General features: G+C 36.8%; 1 protein-coding gene across 1 annotated transcript; it reads left to right on the top strand.

Annotated features, from left to right (window-relative positions):
* The first annotated feature begins 5,184 nt into the window (after positions 1–5,184).
* LOC115624003 lies at positions 5,185–23,024 on the top strand. Its single transcript, XM_030518578.1, has 5 exons — positions 5,185–5,922; positions 17,181–17,623; positions 21,133–21,353; positions 21,417–21,967; positions 22,208–23,024. Exons 1-5 carry the CDS (start codon positions 5,706–5,708, stop codon positions 22,543–22,545), a joined length of 1,770 nt encoding a protein of 589 aa, XP_030374438.1. The 5' UTR covers positions 5,185–5,705; the 3' UTR covers positions 22,546–23,024.
* The last annotated feature ends 926 nt before the right edge of the window (positions 23,025–23,950 follow it).

The following is a 23,950-nucleotide window of genomic DNA, read 5'->3' as shown; positions in this document are numbered from 1 at the left end:
TCAACTCTAAATAAAACTCTAAAAAAATATCCCGAATACTGCAAATATTTTCTTTTGGCTTACTTTTTACTTTCTGAGTATCAGTTTAGGGTGTTAGTTTGTAACACTCAGGTGGGAGAATGGAAATAAATATAAATCATGTGGCTGCCATACAAACGATATGATTTATAAACAAATTTGGTGTGAAACACATTTTGCTTATTATTGAAGCCAACCTGAATATGGAAAGGTTATTATACCTGTTGGTGTCGCACCAATCGTGGACTGCGAAAGTTCGCCAAGAACGTTCAAATGTGAAAAAGGTAAACAAAATGATTTCTAATAAAAACTAACTTACCCATGAAGAAATTAAGTTGTGCTTGTGAAGGATATTTTGTATAGCTTTGGCTTGTTTGGTTTTCTTAAAAGTACGCAAATATTTTCTAAAGACTCAATTTTATGTTCTTTAAATTCAATAGTTTCATCTTAAAGCTACAACACACTAGTTTATTGTAAACTCGAATGTATGTATATTTTAAACTTAAACTTAAACAAGTTATAAAGGGAGCTGATATTTACTTAACGGTCATTTGAAAGAGTTTTTGCGAACAACCAATTAGTTTTTGAAACAATTACAGCTTAGATATCGGTTCTACAAGTTTGTCACTGTACAAGGTATACCAAACGGGTAAAATGGTAATAGCTTAGTGTGAATGTCTGGATCATACAGATGGCTCGTCTGTGTCCCTCTCTCTCTTACTCTGGGAGACCCCATAAGGTATATAGATTCTTTATTACTATGTAGAGATGTGTCGATATCGAAAAAGGTAGTTCAGGAATAAACAACCTTGGAATCCAGGTAGCTCTGTGCTTTATGATGCCCGCTTTGAGTGAATTTCCATACTGATTATTGATATTTAATCAATTTAAAAAATTGTAAATTATTTTTCCCCATCTCTGCAACTAAAAAAGCTTCAAAAAAGATTAGCATTCGTTTTCTTGAACGCCACTTCCGTCTCACCAAACTTAACAGCTCATGTTAGCAGCCACTTAACAGAACTCTGTTAAACCAAGCTTAAGCTTAAAATTGATAAAAAAAAATGGTTGTTGTATGTGCTAAACAAAGCTTTACATTTCCTATGTTTAGTACCGCGACACTTTATGCTTTTATGCTTTTTTATATGCGTAAGTGCGTAGATTCCTATGTAAGCATGTTTATACATACATATGTACATATGTATATTGTACTAGGTACATTGTACTTTTACAACTTCTACCAATGGATTGACTGAAATAGAGCTTTGCCTTTGAGCTGCCAAACAATAGTGTTTATGTATAACAAACATATCACGCTTCTAGGGGCCTCAGCAAGCAATAATAGCGGCAATTTGGGCCAAGGTTAGCCAGCTAGAAGCAATCAAAAGGGGGCAGCAGTTAGAAGTAAACAATACAAGACCAGATTTTGATCAGCAACGAACAGAATGGGTTTGGTGTGTGGGCCTAATCATACGTGATTTATCAGCAGTGGTCCATGGAGTTGGACGACGTGACCAGCACAGGTAAGAGTGAGCCAAAGAGTAAGACCAACAATTCACACTCTCTTCATAAGCTGGCTAAGTGCCTCGAGTGCCTCGCATCTTATTTTTTTCGGGAGCTGCGACGCATGGTAAATAGAGAGAAGGTATGGCATTAGGGCTGCAATATTGATGCTCTTATTGAGCAGCTACGTCATTAGTCACGTACTAGTGGGTGGGCGCGCAAAACCTTTGGCATGCTTGTACTAGCTAGTAATTGACGACTAATTTTCAATACAGCTTTAAATTTTCACAACTGTACACTTAACCTACACCAAATAGCAGCCTTATTGAAACTAACTAACTAATGTCACACGAAGAGAAAGCGATTAAAGGACCTGCGGAATGCCGAACCTTTTGGCTTATTTGTACCATGAGTTCAACAAGTTGTTGCAATGGATGGCAAGAGCCACAGCCACTACAACAGTAGTTGCTATAATTACATACAGTTTATTTTTAGCGCACAAGCTGCAAGCGAGCGACTACTAAAAATTGCATGTGCCAACAACAACAATAACAGCTGCAACAACAGTAGCAACGGCTGGTGTTTGGCTAAACGACAAAATAACAAAAGCAGCCAGAAAAGGGGAGGCACTTATGTAGCTAAAATGAAATGAGCCAACGCCTTTGTTGTTGTAATCTGTTGTTTGTGCCGGCTCTTATTTGGTGATAGCCACAACAACATCTGTGCAAGCCATGGATGCTGGAAAGTATATGGAGTAGAGATGGGAATGGATCCTGTTTTTGGTCGTGGCCCATAAAAAACATAAATTTATTCGATAAGACAATTTCGTGCGCATATCTTTTAGAAATTTTAATGCATTTGTGGACATGCATGTATTTTATTGTTTAATGTGTTTTCGTTATAAATAAACAATTTCATGGATGGGTGTATCAATAGTTCCTCAGATTTATCTATTTTCTAAATCTAAATTAATGTTATTTAAGATGAAGTATTATTACTCATTATTTGCTTCTTTTTTTTCCTGTAAGTCATGCGTCACCTGTACTCCAAATAGATATCTACATACATATGTCTTTACATTTTTTTTGGCTATATTACTTATTGTCATAAAAATGCCTTAATAATTTAATGGATTTTGACTCTTTTAGGGCTACAGATAGCCATATTGATAAAAAAAAACCTCTCGCGAAAATAAGATTGCAGTTCACAAAACTTTTGATATACATTTTGGTCGACAAATAAGAAACACTGCTACTCGTAGGGTCTGTGATATCGATTAATGAATTAAGCCTGTTAAGTTCTATTACTGCGAATGAGAAAATATATGTTGACAATGTTCACAATGTTGTAGGTATAAATAACTTGTTGTCAATAATTAATTCATATTTGTTATTCAACATTCAATTTTCTATTTAACTGACATGCATTATTTATATGTTCTTAAGTATCAATAAACTAGGTTAGTAAATGTGTTCATATGTATGATAATTCTAAAGTAGCTATAGCTATTTACTATTTATTTATATCATTTATTTAATTTAATTTAATATGTATTACGAAATGACAGAAATACGCTCTGTGCTATTTTTCACTCATTGAGTTATAGTAGCTACATAGGTAGCTAGGGTTTTTCAAATGAAATCAAATAAAACCAATCCACAAATTATTTTCATTAACTGCTTATAACATTTGAACGAATTGTCCGATTTTGACGTTACACTATATGTGCTATATATCGTTGGATGACGCATAAAATTAATAAACTAAATAAATTGACGTTGCAGTATCATTCCCAGAAAAGAAATGTGTAAATAAATCCGGGTTTGGTCATTTTATTTAAAATCTGGAGCTACATTTTGTGGAACTGATTAACTTTCATAGTGAAAAACAAATACATATAATAAATGTGTGTACATAATAAGTAATAACAAAAGTAATTTAACATTTGTTTTACTGATTCGTGTTTTTGAAAGCTCTCAATTTTAAGTGTATTTGGAGGACCGTCGTCTTGAGCTTGCGTTAGTTTTTAGTTGTTGCTAAGTGCTTTTCAGACGATCGGGTTTTATGTTTCACATATGTATGTACATACATATGTACTTATGTATGTATATACTTCGTGCATAACTGTTTTTATATATATGTAGTCATCTATTCATCTATGTACATATACATATGCATGTTTTGTTTACATACCTTTTATTTTTAGCACAATGCTGGCATATGTTGTTTGAACTCGTCTCGATTCTCCTTACGGTTTTGCATCGTTGCTTTTTTCGCTACCATACGTTTTTTTCTTATTGCCATCCCATGCAAGTCTCGTTTGCAGCGACTCGTTTTAAAATTGGGTTACAGACCCAAAACACATAAATACACAAACACACACAAACACACAGAAACGCACCTACATACTATACATGCACACGTGTGTAGTATAAGAAAAGAAATATGCAAAATCCATTTGATGCCGTAAGCCTCTGAGTCAGAATTGCAATGAGCCGAGCAGGGCTTTATTTTTGTTTCTGTTCAAGATTTCTCCGCTTTTTTATTTTTTTTTGTATTTTTTGTTGTTGTTTTTGTTGCTGTGGCTGTTGCTGTTTTTGATTAAGCCTTGCGCACTTTGTCAAATGATTTGTAACATGATGGCTTTTATGTTTACTTGTTTTTGTTGTTGTTTTGCAAAGCACCAGGGAGTTGTTGTGGTTTCTTGAAATTTACGCTTTCCAATAAATACACAATATTTAAGAGAATTTAAGAGCATTTAAGAGAGCGTCTGCAGCCAACAAAGTTGGCAACATGATTCCACGCGATCGAGATCGAAGCTCAGACCAAAACATGTTGCCAATTCAGCTATTTTCCCGCCAGTTTGCTGGTCAAACGTCGATAGTGGGAAAAAATTTTAAATGATTGGAAACTGGTTGTTTTACAAAAAAGGCCATAATATAAAAATCGCATAATTTGTTTGGTATAATTACAATGTTTTTCATCTACCTTTTATTTTATAATTTTTGTAACCCGGATAGGGAAGTAGATGGAGCCCTAACTGAAACTCAGATATCGAGATATTTATTTCTTATTTTTTACTAGTATAATTCAGAGCTGTTACAATTTTACTTTTTAAAAGTGAAAGTTTCTACCTTTTTTTAAATTAAATTTGAATCAGAATCCGAATGATGATAAGTGTGTAACTAACTGAGGTATACATGGAATTAAAAAGATTTGCTTGTATTCGATTACATTTGCTCTTTGTTTACTCTGAAGAGTTAAAACTGTGTTGAATTTTTTTTATAAGTGAAATAGTTTTGGAGATGTATGTATATATGGACATTTATAATTCTTTAATATTGCAAAAATATATAATATTAATTTTCAGGACTAAGGTATATATAATAAATATAATTTCATTCATACAAAGGAAAAATGTTTGAAACCGAAAAAGTTGATTTTTATTTTTATTTATCGAAACCGGAAACGGGAGCAGGCCTGCTTATTTATTTTGCTATTTCTAGCCTATTGCTGTGACTGATCTAGCCTTTTTGTGCTCGTAAGTTGCCAACACTGGCATGGTAAACGAAACTGAGGCTCCGAGATCGAAATCGAAACGGTCACTGAGATCGGGACCGAGGCGTTGTCGTTGCCGAGAGAATCAAGCGGCGCTCAGTTCGGTTTGATCACTCGTCGCAACAAGTCGGACCGATCAGGGCGTAAGCGCAAACGTGATTTTTGGCTGAAAGCTTCGCGCAGAGCTTGGCTCAGTGTCTGTCGGAAGGGCGCGCGAGTGCAAGCACCATTTGAAGCTTAAATGCGGCTTAATTCGTGTTCGTCTTTGTCGTAAATGCTGTGCAATTTGAACTGTGGAGATTTGTGCGTGCCTCTGCATACATACATAGTATACACATACGCATACATATATCGAATTAAATGTGCAAGTTACAAGTCTACGTGCATGTGTGTTAGTGTCGAGTCGTTTCGGAAATAAGAGCAGCTAACTGTAAATAAGCAGCTCCTGCATTATTATGCAATTTTAATTCAAAAGAGCCGATTGTTGTTTTTGTTGTAACACAATACGCGAGCCAAATAAGAGCTAAGCCGCCACAAACTCAAGCTCTAAACAATCAGCGGCTCTAAAAGCCATTTTAAATACAAAGTAACTGAATAACTGAAACATAAGTACCGTCGTCGAACCAAATATGGCGGCTGCTGCCCACATTTGCGTCAGCTGCAGCAGCGCCCGACGGCGCCACAGTCAACGTAACACAGTCGCCGGCAGCGGCCGAGGCAGTGCCAGTGGCAGAGATGGCGGTGCTGGCGGTGGTAATGCGACTTTGTCAATTTATAGCGCCTGGGCGCTCCTCACGCTCTTGGCAGCGAGCACCGCCATGGTACAGAGTGCTGCGGTCTCTTTCGGTTAGTGGACGACTCTCCTTGCATGCATTAATTAAAATTTAATTATAATTTTGTTGTAATTTGAGGGTTAGTTTTGTCTTCTGTGGGATTTACTGTTTGTTTTTGCAGCCAAAGTGTGATTTTTAAACCCGTTTGGTTGCTGCCTGCTCGCTCAGTCATTCGATTTTACCAGCATTTATATATTGACCGTATTTGACCGCGTGTTGCGCATTTTTATTTTATTTTTTATTTTTTGCTTTTGCTTTTGTTTTCAATTTAAATTTTTCTCGTTTCGCCATTTGGTCATTAGATTTGTCCGCGTTGTTGTTGTTGTTCTGCAATAGTTCTAGCTATTTCTGGGAAAGCTGATTCACTCAATAGCGCAGATAATGAAGAGAGTAGGGAGAGTAGTTCATATTTCCTTTATTTTCTTCGCAAGACTAATTTCACAGATATAGTTTGGTGCAAACATATTATTGGTGGAGGTTTTTTTAGAAATCCTAACTGACTTAAATATAAAACTCCAAATAAGAATTGTTTAAGATGTTTAGAATTAGAAAGGTTTATAAAACTTGATTCGAAACCAGAAATGCATATTAAAAGAGTTTCATCTTTAAGCAGCTAAGGTTTCCGGAATTAATAATGAGCTTAAGAATTAGCATTAAATGTCTTAAATGCAGACTCAACTAAATGGAATGAATGCAACAAAAACAATGTCACTTATTTGATATTTAAAAACTTATTTAAGATTGCTATCAAGTAATACTTTTATCAAAATAATTTAATAAGTTGTAGTAAACGCGTAGAGTTAAGTCGTTACTAACTGTACTAACTGTTGTTACTAACTGTACTCCAAAGCCCACAACCCTTCTCTTTCGTAAAACTCGCCGCTTAATACTAATAATAAGTGCATCCTAGACCCTACGTGTAATTAAACTTCATAAATACAAAGTGGAGTTTTACATGAGAAGAGTAGTCTGTTTTGCTTAAAAATAAATAAATTTGTTTGTTGTCAGAATCAGCTTCTTCTATGGCATCTATTGGCAGCTAGATTACCTCATTTGGATAGCTGCAGATGCCCGTGACTATAATGAGAAACAGATCCGCAATATTATTAATTTGAACAAAGAATTCAAATCATAAATCTGAGCAAAAAAAAAGCTTGCAAGACCATCAATTCATATAATTTTTTCGCACCAAAGAGCTCTGTTTATATTCTAAAACTACCATATGTATATCAGCGTGTGCTTCAGCTCTTACTACATTGTTTTATTTAAATTAATTAAATGAAAACGCAGTAATTTATGCTTCGACAATAATAATTTGCTCAACAAATATTTGTCGCGAAAAAGGTTATAGGCTTGTAGTCGTTTATAGAGCTTAATTGACTTAACCGCTTTGCGTCAACTTATGAAACTCATGGGTGAAATAATTCGCCTAGGTAGTATGCATACAACTGCCATGCGGAAGTTCTCAGTTAAAACAATACGGAGCACAAAGAATAAATATCTCTGTTTTAAAAACTGAGTAACGAAAACAGAAAACTCTGCCGGCAGTTGCCAGACAAGCGACCTCATTGTCATTGAAATACAGTTATGCAGCAAAATAACAAAGAAGACGTAGAAGTCGCTGTGGCAACATCGTGTTAATGTTAACCCATTGCGGGCCACTGAATTTGAGGCGCCGCAGCCACATGCCCCCCAATTGTGCTTCGTTGAACTTTAATTTGGCGCCCCAGTTTTGGCCAAACAGCGCATTTGAAATGAAAACGAAAGAAAGCTGCCAAGTTTATTCTGCGCTTAATTTCGTGAAATTGTGTGAATGAAATATACTTGTACAAGTATGTATGTAAGTATATACATACGTACATATAAAGCTCCACTTTAGGTCGAGCGATCTGCCATCGAGCTCAGCTCAAGTTAATTCACGTGCTCAAAAAAAAAAAAAAAAATTATATGAAAAATTAACCAAAGTAAGAATTCAAAAGCAACACAACAAGCTTAGACGCAACGGCGAATGTGCAAAACAAGAAGAAATTAGCATATTTATATAAACATATTTATTTGCTTCAAAACTGGTTGTTGACTGTTGACTGTTGAGTGTGATTGTGATTGCGGCTGTGTTGAATCGTAAAATGGAAATAAACAATGATCATATAAGATGTGTGATCTCGCATATCTGTAAGTGTATGTTTGTACGTGTATATTTATGCTTATTATATACACAACAACAAAAACAGTATTTTGTTTTTGGAAAACTGTGGTATTTGATGTTTGTCCCTGGCCAAATGCCTGTAACTAGAACTTGGTAACGGCCCGCACAGCCAATCGGTTCTCAAAGTTCAATAAAGTTTAACACGCCCACCAGTTTTCAATTTAAGTTTGTCAGCTCGAGCGCGAATCAAATGCAATTATGAAAACTGTTGCAGAAAAGTTAACCAACGAACAACAATGTCGACCTGGAAGCGGGAGGGCGGAAGAGTGGCGTTCAATTAAAATGCAAATGGCTTGTGTGTGTGCAAGTGTCTGTGTGTGTGTGCTTTCGTTCCAACCAAAAGATGGCGACATTTAGAGCTGGAGATGCCAATGCGGGCTGTGGCTGCACTTGCAGCTATTTGCAGCCCAGGGGCTAGCTATAATGTCTATTTCGGACAAATTAACAGACACATAAAAATGAGCACGCTCGGCCATATACACACACAGCCATACACAAACACAGATACATGCAGTGGCCTATTTTGTCACATTTACTGCTATCTCTCGCTTGGCACACACTAACACACACACACACACACACACACACACACACACACACACACACACACACGCACACACAGAGGCAGACACGGGAAAGCACATGTTTGTATCTGCCACTTTGGCCTGTGGGCGGCATCCTGTGCTGCTTGTCGTCTTTGCTGCAAATTTAGTGGCTACACTGAAAAAAAACCTTTACAAATAAATGATCTACCATTTCACACTTTCTATTTTATAATAACAATGCTGCTGAAGGAATGAATATATAGATTTATGTTAAACAAATTGAGACAAATATTCTATAATTATAAGCTGCTGAATGAATGAATACATAGATATATGTTAAATAAATTGAGACAAATGCTTATAATCCAGCATACTTCATTTAAACAATAATTGACAAAAATAGTAATATTTTCAAATACAAAATTTATAATTGAGGCTTAACCCTTCAAAATAAATGATCTACCATTTCACACTTTCTATTTTATAATAACAATGCTGCTGAAGGAATGAATATATAGATTTATGTTAAACAAATTCAGACAAATGCTAGATTAGGTGCTTCATTTAAACAATAATTTACAAAAATAGTAATATTTTAAAATAAAACATTTATAATTGAGGCTTAACCGAAAATAACCCTTCAAAATAAATGATCTATCTAATGAACATTTATAATTGAGGCTTAATTTAGTGGCTACACCGAAAAAACCCTTCAAAATAAATGATCTACCATCTCACAGTTTTTATTCAATAATTATAAGCTGCTGAATGAATGAATATATAGATTTATGTTAAACAAATTGAGACAAATGCTAGATTAGGTGCTTCATTTAAACAATAATTTACAAAAATAGTAATATTTTAAAATAAAACATTTATAATTGAGGCTCAACCGAAAATAACCCTTCAAAATAAATGATCTATCTAATGAACATTTATAATTGAGGCTTAATTTAGTGGCTACACCGAAAAAACCCTTCAAAATAAATGATCTACCATCTCACAGTTTTTATTCAATAATTATAAGCTGCTGAATGAATGAATATATAGATTTATGTTAAACAAATTGAGACAAATGCTGGATTATATACTTCATTTAAACACCAATAGTAATATTTTTAAATTTATAACTGAAGACATATTTTGTCCAAAGCTTGACATGCAAAGCGTGTTCTTTGAAACTCGGTAGCAATACTCACCATTATTCTAAGCACATGTGTATGTGCTTATGTATTCATATGCCAGTGATTAAACATTTTATATGTTTTCATATCCGGTTAAATATTTTAGGTATAAATAGAAGAATAATGTTAATTTTTGGCACCAAAGATAAGTACTTGTTAATAATTGTATTTCACAGCTTATAGATTTAACTGATAAATAAAAAGAAAACCACAAATTTTTGACTCATTTGTCAATATTGCTGCCTCAAGCCGTTCCAGAATTTAAAAAATATAACAATTATTTTCAGGTACAAATTTGGAGAAAATCTGATATATGTATGTATATAAAATATATGAAATTCGATAGATGGGTTTAAGAAAGCCAATAAATGTTCCAATCACTATAAACAGAAAACTTGCAATTATTTACACAAGATTCAACCATTATCCTGCCTTTGTCCATACTGTAATAGATCAGCAACGGCCAATTATTTAAAAATTAATGCAACTCTCAATCAACTCCTCGCAGAGATGAACTCCTTAATTTTAAAAGCATTTGTTAAACTTGTATCCAAATTAAATATAAACTAGGACTAAAAATTAACATTGCAATAGAGGATTAATTCAAATATTAAATGATATTAATACATATTAAATTCGAATATCAAAAATATTGAGAGCTTGATAGCAGCTTGTTCCATATATTCCTAATCTAAATCAAACATATTTCATATTATTTTACACGTATACTGTATTTTTACTCCTTAAATGCGTAGGACTTTTAGTTTTGCGGATCTCTCATCCTGCTCTAAAACTCTGCGCAGGCAAACAACATTTAATACTACTTTTAATGAAAGAGAGGAGCGCCCTTTTATCTTTTCTTAACTTAGATTAATGCCTATTTATTGCCCTCATTGCTATTAAGAATTGTTGTCAGTATCAATATCAACAGCATTTTAATAGGTACCATCAGGTAGATCTATTAATTAGATTTACTGATTTGTTTTCCAGTGTATAAGCGACGACTTGGGGGCAGCTCTGGCACTTGCTTGCCGGTAAATTTTTACTAATAGCAAAAATTGCGGCGTTGATTTATGTATGTGGCCATTAGAACGTTGCAAGCCCAAGTAGGTGCAACAACCGACTGACTCGACTTGACTCAGACTCAGACTCAGACTTTGGCTCTGGCACTGGCTCTTGCTGTGGCAGTCGCTCTGGCCGTAACGCCGCTTGGTCACGCAGCAGTTGGCTAACTAAGTAGCAACAGTTGCCGTTAGTTGGGAATGTGCTGCACACGCAACAGCAGTAGCAGTAGCAGGAGAGGCAGCAGCAGCAACAAGATCGCTGCGGGCCAACAGAGGAGAAAGAGCATACAGACACAGAGGTATATACTTGTACAAACATACATATAGGGGGCAAAAAATGCACAGTAAAGCGGACAAACGAATGCATGTCAAGTTCTGCTGGCAAACAACTTCAAGTTGTAGCCTTGTTTACAATTTATTTATGCTGTTGCTGGTGCTGTTGTTGTTGTTGCTGCTGATGTTGCTTGTTTGCTTCCTTTGTAAACAAAACGACAGGCAGACAAAACAGTCAACGCGACGACACACTCGCTTGACCTATTAGGAAAATTGGCCAACGGGAATTGTCGCTAACTGAGACTATGGCTGAGGTAGGTGCGGAGGCAGAAGCTTACTGGTCAACACTTACATGTGTGTGTGTGTGTGTGTGGTGTGTCAACAAGCGGCACAAAAAGTTGGCCACAACAGTGGCAGTAACAGCAAAAGCACTTAACCCTCGCAATGCTGACTTTGATAGTTGACCCAATTTTCAGTTGCAAATAAAAACAAACTACACATTTCGTTCTCTATATATAGTACATATGTATGTTTGTCATGCATATATGTATGAACAAGTAATTGTATGTGTGTGTGTAATTTTGAGCAACAACTTTTTTTGTTTCAAGTATAACTCGGCTTTTGTATGCGACAGCGCGTAATTATGATGAGTGTTCAGAATTCCAAATTCGAATGCGACAAGCGGCAAGCGGCAAGCGGGCAACCAGCAACCAGCAACCAGCAACTTGCAACATGCGTGACTGTAACAGGCGGCATTCATTATGCCATACCCCCATTCAATGTTCAACTCTCTGCATTCAAAGCGTCCTGACAATGTGCCCCAAGTGGCATGCTTCGCAGGTGAGAGAGCGTACGAGGGCGGTGGACAGCCCGTTCCCAAAACCAACTGTCAACTTATCACAAATTGTTGAGCAGCTCTGCTCAGCTTTGTTATCTACTTAGTATTATGTGCCTAGCGTTAAAAAACGAGGGTAGCTTTGCAGTAACTACTGTAATATTTTAAAATTCCAATCATGTTTAAATGTGTCCCATTTAAGAATGGACAAAAGGATTGCCAAAAATTGCACTATAAGAGTGGCAGCTTTTATCTCAAAAAGAGTTGCCTATGTCTTCTTTTCAAAGAAAACATATACTCTCATCGAAACTATGTACATCCTTGGAGATTCAACAGCTTGATTCTATACGAATTCTGGCCTTTGTGCAGGTTAAAGGAGATTGTTTTTAATGGAGCCATTGATTTGAATTACTAATTTTGTACTTAACTACTTATGCAACTAATTACGGGAATGTTTTAATGACTGTATTATTATAATTATTTAAGTACCAAAAATTACCATTTTATTCCATTTTCTAATAATCTTAAGATGTAGCACCAGTTCAAAAGAAGGTTTTCAAGAGGGTGGTCAAAAATATTTGCTTCACTATTTCGCAAATAAATTCTTAAATATGTCCTCAGAATAGAACGCATTTCGTTTATAAAGAACAATTTGTGCTTCTTTAGATGTGAAATCTGATGATCCCTTTGCTATATATAAATACATATGTATTTAGTATTTAATAAACTCATATTTCTACATAAATTTGGTTTTGTTTGGATGGTGCAGTTTTCGACTCCTATTTAAAATCATATTCAAGCTTTCAAACTACTTTGATCAAACTCTGATCAGATTTTATTCACAAATTATTACAAATTTCTGTTTTATCTAATTAATGAACACAATAATAATTGTGAAAAATTATACAAGTACTTGTATGCATATAATTTCATCGACACTGCCTCGAGCAGCCACAAGGTTTTCAAGAGTTTGTTTGACTTAAGCCTAAAAGTGGCCAGCGAGTGTAGTTAAGAGATGAATTTATTTAGGCAGTGCTAGTACGACCGACCCTCGTTTGGGCCCGCATTAAGCCTCAGTTGCTGCTATTTTTGAATTTACAACTACGCATTTTTTTAGCGCCCTTTGGAGTGGCAGCGGCAGCGGCAGTGGCAGCAATGCGTGCATTTTGTTTAGTGGCTACTTGACCTCTACAATGCTCAGGGTCCGTCCGCACTTCAGGTCTCGAGCTGTAAGCACTTCGAGCTGACGCTGAAGCTGTAGCTGTAGCTGTGGGTATGGCTTTGGCTTTGGCTTCAGTTTCAGCTTCAGCTTCAGTTGTTAAAGTTCAGTTGAGTAAGTTATTGACAGCAGAGGTAGCGGAGGCAGCGATATTCTGAAAATTGTTTATGCTTATGTAAGTAATCAAGTAATCAAGTTGGCGAGCTGCTGACCTTGTCTACCCGAAGCGCTTAAATTGTTTGCTCAACTCTGGGCTCTCAAGATGTGGCCAGTGAATTGTGCAAGATGTTTATCAGTTAATGCAAACTACAGTAAACATACAAGTATATATGAGTACTATATAGCAATACTGTATAGCCATGTATGTTACGAACCTGCGCCAATTGTGCGTGCGGCGTGTCTCAAGCTTTCACTCCCGAAACAGAAGCAACAAAGTTCAACGTTATGCTCTAGAAATCAAGACAAATTATTATCGCCAGATATGAATAGGCGAAAAATTTAGGAGAAATTACATGTATATGCGGCACTGAAATCGCTGCCCCATCTTCTCCAATAAATAAAATCTGTTGTTGCCCCGACTCTTGAACCTAGTGGTCCCTTATTTTAGAGCCAGCTCTGTCAACTCTAGTGACACTGCCACTGCCACTGATTGTTGTAAAAAGCGAGCATTCGCTTGCACAGTGGTCTAACTTGTTTTATGCTTTTAACCCAATTACCCGGCACAGTTGTTGTTGCTACTAGTTGGTCGCTGCCTTGCGCCCAATTTCATGAATGAGTAACCAAATGAAAATGGCTTTACAACAAGCCCGTTGTTTGTTCTTTACCGTTCAAGTGCTTTTCACACACACACACACACACACAGGCAGGCACACATGTCGCATGATTGACAACATTAGGTTGCTAATTAGCGCCTACGATCAATATTTCATTGCTTGCTGTTAATATATCTTACACGCATACGATATATATATATATGTATGTATATATATTTGTATCTACACTTTGGGGAATATTGAAGAATTTCGAATGCCTAACTAACTAGTGACAAATGTCCAACTTAAATATTCTTGATGGAAGTAAATACATATTTTTATTTGTCAGTTTGAAAAAGTGTATGCTAGAACTAAAGTAATTTATTTTCGGCTTGATAAGGGACTAAAACAAAATATAACAGTCATCTAAGAAATTTGACGCGAGTTGCATTTACGATAAATATAATTTTTGTTTAAATCCACATTCAATTATATTCATATATTAATTTTTTGATAACATGCCCTAGAGTTCTATCATATCATAAATTCTATTTCAATTCGACTTCAAAAGACATTTTTAAGTACAAGCCAAAATAAGTCTATGTATTTACTTGCATTCGACTTAAATATTAGAAAAGTTTCTGTCAGTGTGGCATTCATGCGAGAGCTAGAATTTCTCATTCATTGTCTACTATAGTATAAGTGGAATCAATATATACTCGTACATAAATGTTCAATGTTGGAAAGATTTTGCGGCCTGCTAGATAATCATAGTCGTAAGTCGTAGGTGAATTATTTGTCATTAGCATGGCGTTGAGTATATAGTAGTACGTGCGGGTCATTTGCCTATTAATGTCAAGTTCGAAATGTGAATTTGTCGACAAATTGCACAATAAATGCTCGGGGATGCAAATTGTTTGCACACAAGTATACAAGTATGCAAGCGAATGAAATTTTAATGGCCCATTTTCTCATTGTTTGCAGTGCAACAATAAAAAAGACTGCAATAATAATAAGCGCGCGACCAACAATTATTCGCACTCATACTCACAAATGACTACAAAGACACACACTCATACTTGTACATAAATATATCTATGAACATATATGTAGTGAATAAGTATGTACACAATAAAAAGCCAACTATATATTGATCAACAATTTAATTCAATTCCTTTGCCATATAAGCAATTTCTCATTAATTTGTTATTAGTTTGTTATTAGATTATTAAATGTGTCAAATTATTTGAAAAATAAAAATTGCACAAATAAGCGATAGACAAGTTTAGATTTTAGTACAAAAATATTTTCTCAGAAGAACAGAAACTTAGAATACTTAGAAAGTAGAAGGGCAGAGAATTATTTCAATTTAATTTTGTAATGGCAGAATACCAAATACTTTTTTATGTTAATGATAAAATGAAATACATATTTTGTAGATTTTCATTTTAAAAATATTACTTTTATGCATAGTATTTCAAAATATATTTATATTTTTCTTTTACAAGTCAGTATAACATTTGAAATAACGGAATTAAATTATATTTGCAACATTTTAAAATAAATAGCTAAATGTTTAAGTATTTCAATAATTTTATAAAACAACACTTTTCGAAACGTTTATTAAAGCTTTTCTAGTTTTAACTGCACCGTTTTAATAAATTAGTCTAGTGCTGCTGTTTCTGTGTAATTAAATAAGAATAGTGACTACATATTTAAGTACTCGTATTTACTAGAAGTAGTACTAATCGTACTTACTTTTATTGTCTATATCCAAAGGGTAAGACCTGTGTATTGGGTCTAAAGGCCCCAATATAGTATAAGTAACAGACAGAATAATACGTGGCAGATCCCATGTTCTAGAGATCAGGGGGGACGTATCGATATAGACATGTCCGCCTGTCCGTTCGTATGAACACCAAGAACTTTTGACACTTTTGTGTTCTTCATGCGCATATCAAATGTGTCACAAACCACATATAGCCTTACTATATTATCTGGTTCTTTTCGAGTTGTGTCATTTAAATCTATTCCCTATATCATATTCCTGTCACAGAATTGAAAAGAAACGAACAAATTAAGCAAATTATGTATTATAATCGTTCATAAATACATACTCACCTATTATGTAAATAATACATATGTATAAATAGCTAGGTTTAGGGATAATAATTGTGATACTTGTAGAACATAATTAAGAGCTTCAACTGTACGGGCGGCTGGTGGATAGGAGATTGAAAATTTACATGCTAATTACCTAATTATTTTTTTCTGCGTGCATAGTTGCTTGTGAAATGCAGTCAATGACCCAGAATTCGAATTGGATATAGACATTTGTATAAACGTACTTATGTATGAGTGTTGCAACGGTGCATGCAGGTAATGGAGAGGTAGTTTGCCACTCGGCTGGACAATTGAGCGACACATTGTAATTTCAAATGCAAACCTACTGATTGTTTGTTTCATTCATCACCGCCCCGAGCTGTGTGTGGCTGTGTGTGTGTGCGTTTATTAATTTGACTGCACAGCAGATTGTGTGTGTGTGCGTGTGTATGGTTGTATGATTTTAATTCATTTCGTAGCTAAATCGAAACTTTTTAACCTTTGACGCGCAAAGTTCGCGAGCAAGTGCAAAATAATTGAGCGGAGCCAGCAGCTGCTTGCTGCTTGCTGCTTGCTCAGAAATGATTATTATTTATTGTTAGAGATCACTACAGTTGTCAACAACACATGTATATAATCGTCTTTATGTGTGTATGTATGTATGTGTATATAAATGGGTGTACACATATCTGTGTTCAATAACATATTGTACACACATCATGTTAATTGAATTTGAGTTTAGCGCTCGGACTTGCGTGAGTCGCGTTTGCTGGAAATGTCGTCTCGAATCACACACAATTAAATATCAGATACTGCCCCTGGCCCTGTCCCAGCCCCTGACAATGATAAGCAACCAAACTGACAAATTGACGCATTGAGAGCAAGTCAGTGGCGAGTCTTTCATTTTTGGATTTGTCTGTGGGTTATTTATTTTATTTACTCATCTATGTGTCATAAGGAAGAGGGATTGATGAATGGCGCCGGTCTGGGTGTGACAAAAATTAGCACCAGACTGCCTGTTCCAGTTTAATAATTTTTACTTTCTTAAATTATGAGTAGTATGTATTAAAATTGTTGTTCTATATTTCAGGCGATTTCCTATCACATCCTACGTTCAAGCCACTCTGTAGTGCTCAGCACGAGCACTTTATCGAGAGTGAAGGCAAGGAATCTAGTCTCATCATCGAACTGAAGCCGGGCGCCTACGGTGCTCAGCACAAGTCCTGCTCACGCATCCTGAGCGCACCAGCCCAATATGGTTTCATAGTGCGTCTAATTTTGCCAAAACTGCGCCATCACCAGTCCCACACCCAGTCCCAGATTCCGTCCAGCGCAGGCAGCGGCGAAAGCAGCATCTCCAGCAACATAATGCCCGCCGGCATCACGACAAAACCCAGACAAGGGTCCAGCGGTGCCTCAGCCCTCAGTGAAATGACGACGCTCATTGAGCGCCTCAATGCGACGACGACGACGACGACATCATCGGCATCATCACTGAAGACCATTCAGGGTCGCACCTGCCCGCTGAACATTGTAAGTGTCTGCAACACCCGCACCCCATTTGTCTCGACTCTAATTGAATTAAAGTGGTCGGAGGGCGAAGCGTGCAAGGAGCGTTCACCTAGACATGTGAGGGTTCTGCTGTGCTCGTAATTAGTGTGCGTTTGCCATTTTCCACACCTTCCGTTTGGGCTTTGCTGATTTGCCATTCTGCTATTCTTTGATATTTATTTTCTTTTTTTAGGCAAGCACGACTTGGCAAAGTCTGTTAGGCATTCGTGCTTGGCGTGACAACAGCCATTTTTTTTTTTTTTTTTTTTTTTTTTTTTGACAACGTGTTCTTAAACAATGCATTCCAAAGACTCGGTTTACACCCCAATCGATCGATTCGTTTATGATTTTTCATAACATATGTTTATAGTTTTAAATGTTGTCCCATGTTGTTGTTATTTTAAAGCTATTATTTATTTTCATATTTCAATTATTTTATTTATTTTCTTAGACTATTATAATTGGGAGTATTTGAAGTACTTGACTGTACATTATTATTTCTATTCAATTTGATAATTCTACTTAATAATTTTTTTTTAAGTTTAATCAAAGCATTGAAGCCGTGCATTCAGATTAGCACCTTAACAATACATTTTTACAAATATAAAATAGCCCAACCTCGAGCACTTCCGCGCGAGGGTTAATAAGTTAGTGGTGGCTTATGCTTATCTAAATGTTTTGAAAAAACCTAATGGTTTCAGTCTTCGCAAAGGTCTAGCAGGAAGGAGTCCTCTTGCAAGCAAACTGCGGTGACTCAGAAGCCTGTCACTGTATCTACTTGTATGCCTTCCAATAATTTGTTTATTTAATAATCGCAAGTTTTTATTCATTGTCTTATCTCTTTTCATTCTCCTACTCATTTATTTGATTAGTGGGTTTTACTTGTTTTTTTTTTTATTAATTTGTTTTCAATAATGGTAGTTTTTTATTTATTTATTGTTTTCTATTAAATTCATGATTTTTATGGACATTTTGCACTTTACAATTTCTTTAGTCGTTTATTTCATTCTTTAAAAAACATAATTTCTAATATTAAAATCTTTAATCTCGAGTAAATATCTATCCTGCGTTGTACAATTATTAAATTTTATGATAACTTTGAAATTTTAATCATTTCTCTGTCATGAGTGCGGCACGATTCGAACCGAGTGCCTACTTAGGAACGAACTCACATTGTGGTATTCTTGCTAGCTCGATTAAATTTAAATGGAGCGTTTGTTTAGATAAGAACACATCATTTTATTATTTGGTTGTCACAACTGTCAATGTCAGCTGTGTTTAATTTCTATTCCATTTTCTTGATTACTCACATACGCGGGCTAATTATAAAGTCATGTTTTGTATTTTTTTTTTACAAATTATTTAACAAAGAAGTTCGCTTCAATTTTGTGCCAAGAATGGAATTTCTGCAATCGAAGCGTTAAGAATGTTGCAGAGGGCTTTTGATGGCAAAGAATGTACCAAGAGGGTCGAGAAAGCGTTGAAGACAAACCACAGCCAAGACATCATCGTTAAGTAAATCAAAGAATTGGTGCTTCAAAATAGTGGATTGACAACTAAAAATATTGCTGAGGCTGTTGGCATTTCTAATGGATGAGTCCACACCATTTTAAGATACCCTTTGTGCCTCGTTTGGTTTCAGAAATAATGCACCACTGGACTCGTTTTGGGTTACCATTCCGATTACTGTGAAGACTATAAAATAGCTTTACTGAATAGAGGCAGATTTTGCAAGCTATAACCATAATACCGGGTCGTATTTGTACGCAGTAAAAAGTGCATTTCATCTTCTACATCACACAAACTCTATATACTTTTAAATTTCACGCACAGTTCGTTCAGAATGTATCTGCCAATAGACTCTAAATTGAAGTGAAGGGCCACTCAAGTTCGGGGAATCATTTTCTATTCCTACACATTGCTTTCCTTCTCAAATTGATGTGGTATTACTTTTCCATAAACCTGAGCCAGTTTCAAACTTGGCATTGTATTCAGAGTGGCGTTTGTTGTCTTGTGGTTTTCAATGGTTATTTCGTCATGCTGTCAGCTTAGTCATTGAGAGACTTAGGTTACGGAGTGGTGGTCGTCACTGTTTTCTTGACAAACTGGAAGTGTAATTAGCAGGAATTAAGTGTAAAAAAGTCAGTTGATAGTCTTCAGCATGACACCTATTAATGTAATTATTTAGAATTTGAATTGGCATTGAACTTGATGAGATGCCAAGTTCTACACGTGGAGGAATATCATGACAGACATATGGTGACGAGACGGGCCCATCTATGGCACACATTTCTCGTTCAGGTAGAGCCCGCAGCCCATTTGCATAAGCGCGTCCAGCCAGCCAATTCATAGCTTGAGGCGTGTTCGGGCTATTTTTTTGTATTTGAAACACGTTTGTCGCATTCGGCATGGAAAACCAAACGAACCCTCCTCAATAATATGTGTCGTCGCCATCGTTGCGACTGACGGGCAGCCAACAGACTTGGACACCAGTCGTATTTGTAGATACATGTACATGTGTCGCCAATTGCAGAGGTGTGAGCGATTTTGCATGCGACTCAAGTAGCTGTGAGTTCTTTGTTCGGGCCAAGTGGGGTTTGCAAATGAAGCGGGAACACTTTATAAGTAGTTAACACATTTATCTTTTTCAAAAATTAGAGCTGAGCTGAGTAGATGATGCTTTAATGGCTCGTTGTTGACTTTTTATTTATTTATTTAACTTTTAGCAGCAGCTGCCGGAACTTTTGCACATTTAGCTTCTTATTACGACGCATTCAGGCATTCAGACAGTTATTGAACTCTTTAGCCTGTAATGAGCGCGTGCAGTTAATAAAATGTAGTAAAATATAGTACGTCCAGATTCTAGAATTAACTACCCATATCTCATTCGACAACAATAAGCCGTCCCTTTTGCTGTACGTATTGCACATTCAATGGCTTCATTGTACATTGTACGCGTATGAGTGAGTATCTTTGCCTTTGTGCTCGATAAAATGGGAAAACATTCTCGGCTGCTAAACATGTGACGGGCGTGGCTGGCGGGGAGTTCTGCTAAAACAGCTCTAGAGTCCGTTTAATTCCACATCCACAGATATTCGTTTACATACTCGTATGTACATACTTGTATATATTTTAATAGCTCAACTGTTGTTATTCTTTATTTAGCACATATTTTTCCAAGCGGTGTAAATATTGAATTTATCATAATAAGTATTTGTTTCTCATGCTAATATCGAGGCATACGCTGCCATTGTCATTTGTTAATGTGTCGACTCGCTTTTCCAATTTATAGCATTTTATTTTTTAAATAATTAATATCACGTAACCGAATGGGTGGGCTGCTGGTTACTTAGGGCTTTTCAGCATTTTCAGCATTTCAGCGTAAATCGATTGCACACGCCGTACAATTGCAAATATTTACATTTATATAGAAGCAGACTTAGCAGTTTTCGATTAACACTCACCTCTTCCCACTACTCTGCCACACACAGTTCAGTTCTTTGGATCCGCACACACCACAATGGCGCGTCGATCCCTGCCAACTGGAAGACACTGCGCCGGAAATGGAGGATCCCGTGCGTCTCTTCCACGGTCGTGTCCGCATTGTCTGGGAACATGGACAGCATTCTCTAAAATCGAAGCTGATGATCACTGTGCTGGGCAAAGGCGAGCAGTGTAAGCACGAGAGCAAACACCAATGCTTAAGAATTGGGTATGTTTAGATTATAAATAATAATATTGGAAGCATCCTATAATGGCTTAGCTCTTTTGGCAGTGATGAGCCCATTCTGTGCATATCCAAGGAGCTAGCTTGCGATGGCATACGCCATTGTCCGTATAGCAATGAGTATGATAGCGACGAGGACTACGATCTGTGCTTCAAGCATCGTCGCCCTGGTGTCTTGCCCACTGCCCTGGACTCCGATCTCTTTGAGCAGTTCGCCCTAGAGGTTTTCAGGAATTTGTTTGCCTACGATGCGCCCACAGCTCCCGAAGATTTGCCACGCAATGGCAGCGCAGCGCCGGATTCTACGTCGAGCAGTGGCGGCAGCAACAACACGACCACTACTCTGAGGAAAGTGCATACGAAGGACATGAAGAAGCCCAGCGATGGCAATGGTTCTCCCAACGCCATTGGGGAACAGGGAGAGGGGCCCAAACAGGACAATGCCACTCTGCATGCCAATGAGGGGGGCAGCGGCTTTACGCGACGCAACTCGACAAGATCGGGCCTGCACTCGGACCTCTCCAAATACGGACCCTGGGGCTACCTAATGCTGGGCATGCTGCTGTGCGGAGGTGCTTTGCTCATCTGCGGCCTCTGGGGTAAGTTGAACTGCATCCTTTTCTAGGATGTAAGACATGAACATTTATGTGCGTTTTTGTGATTGTTTTGTTTTTTGTTTGTTGCGTCATCTAACTGCATCACACATACACACACACTCCTTTGTGTTGTCCTCCACTTCTAACACTTTCATTGCTTGTCTCTTCATCGACCATCCCTCCAACAAGCAGTCGCCTGTTGCCGCTTGAGCTCTCACATTGAAACCATACGTTCACTTGCAGCATCCGCCTCCCAGCACGCTGTTAACAACGAGCGCGAAGCGGCGCTGGCCGCCGCCAATGGGGTTGGCATAGATCAGCCGAGTGTTGCATCTCCGCCCAACTACGAGGAACTGGATCCGCCACCAGCCTACTCGGTGCTCTTCCCAAATCAGAAGGCAGCATCCAGCAATACGCTCAATGCACTCGACAACACATCCGCGTTATCAACATCGTTGTCGGCCAGTGGGGCAGCAACAACAACAACTGCTGCAGCCGCGGCAGTTGCTGCAGTGGTAGCGGCAGAGCAGGCGCTTCAACAGCAACAACAACAGCAGCCACAACAGCCAGCACAGCAATAGCAAACGAACTAACTTTAAAGCTTGACGAGAAGGGCTCTGTGAGGAGGTTGCCGCCTCACTGCGCCCAGCAAAGTAGTTTAGGTTCTGACTTTTGACTGACTTTGATGAAATTAGCTTAAATCAATCAATGTAGCTATAGTGTGTAAGTGTAATTGTAATTCTAACTGTAACTGTATGTACGATATGGACCCATTCCGTCGAGGCAATTTGTCTGGATGGCGTATGCCAGCAAACGCCCTTTGCCAACATAAATCTAAACTAAACTACATATTTTAATAATGTCTCCTAATATCAACTCATGAACTGTCTAAGACAAATTATATTGAACGACTGCACTGATTGTCGTCTGACAGCAGCATTAAAGGCGACAGCTTCCAGTACGTATTTGTAAGTCGGTACATTGTATTCTTCTTAATTTAATATTTAATGTGATATAAATTTAAAACATAATAAAAACCGATAGAGTTACCTAATATACATATATTTGTGTTTATTATTTACTAAAATACGTGGTTGCTTGTGATCCAATATATAGAATTTGGTTAAAAAGCAAGAGGATTTTAAATGTAACTGGGTTCTTCATTGATTGATATCTACAATGTTATTGATTGAAATACTAGTTGGCGCTTATCAACTTCGTCTGCGTTTGTCATTTATATCGTTACTTTTCATAGCTACTATAATAAAATAATTTTCCTTTTGCAATTAAATTATCTTTGAAGGCCAAACACAGCAGGAAAGTGCTGACAAAGCTTCCGCTCAACCATTGCCGCATTTCAGTTACCTCTGATTAAAACAGCTACAAGCAAATTCTGGCCGAATCTGATATTTTTGTTGTTAAGAAGTATTTATTGCTTAAATTTTTTGATTTTATTTGACCTCCCTCATATCAAATAGCTCTCATATCATCTGAATAATCATGCCAAATATTATTTCTTGCTTCCGGCTAGCTTCTCATGTTATAAATTCTGATTAAAGACAAAAGCATATTTGCAGGAAATGCAGAAAATATGTTAGCTATATAATACACTGCATATAGGGTATAAATATCAGTAAAATAAAAATATTAATAAAATTAATCAATTCTTTTACAATGGTGTATAAAAGAGGTCAGTTGAAGTGGCTCTAGAAGGAAAAAAAACAAATTCCACACATTGTTTTCGTTACCGTTTCGGTGCGAGAACTTGCAAGTATAATTTGTTACTTAAAGCGCACGCGGATCACCTCTTAGAGAATAAACAAACAAATACTTGTAAAAACAATATTTAAAACGTAATTCAAAAGCAATTTAATGAAATAGTGCGCATGTAAATTTTTGTAGCATACTTTTGGGCTCGCGCAAAAATGGCGTCACCGCGACAATCACCATCACGTAAATAAAACTAGCAGCAGCGCTGCATAAATT

Source organism: Scaptodrosophila lebanonensis, unplaced genomic scaffold (genome assembly GCF_003285725.1).
Source record: "Scaptodrosophila lebanonensis strain 11010-0011.00,11010-0021.00 unplaced genomic scaffold, SlebRS2 tig00000001-arrow-pilon, whole genome shotgun sequence".
Taxonomy (NCBI): domain Eukaryota; kingdom Metazoa; phylum Arthropoda; class Insecta; order Diptera; family Drosophilidae; genus Scaptodrosophila; species Scaptodrosophila lebanonensis.
The sequence above is the reverse complement of the archived record's forward strand: the minus strand, read 5'-3'. Positions and strand labels throughout refer to the sequence as shown.

Excerpts from the sequence above, each read along its gene's own strand:
- LOC115624003 (XM_030518578.1), top strand. The coding sequence starts at position 5,706 with ATGGCGGCTGCTGCCCACATTTGCGTCAGCTGCAGCAGCGCCCGACGG. Across the intron at positions 5,923-17,180 it reads GAGTGCTGCGGTCTCTTTCG|GCGATTTCCTATCACATCCT; the intron begins GTTAGTGGACGA and ends TCTATATTTCAG. Across the intron at positions 17,624-21,132 it reads GCACCTGCCCGCTGAACATT|TTCAGTTCTTTGGATCCGCA; the intron begins GTAAGTGTCTGC and ends TGCCACACACAG.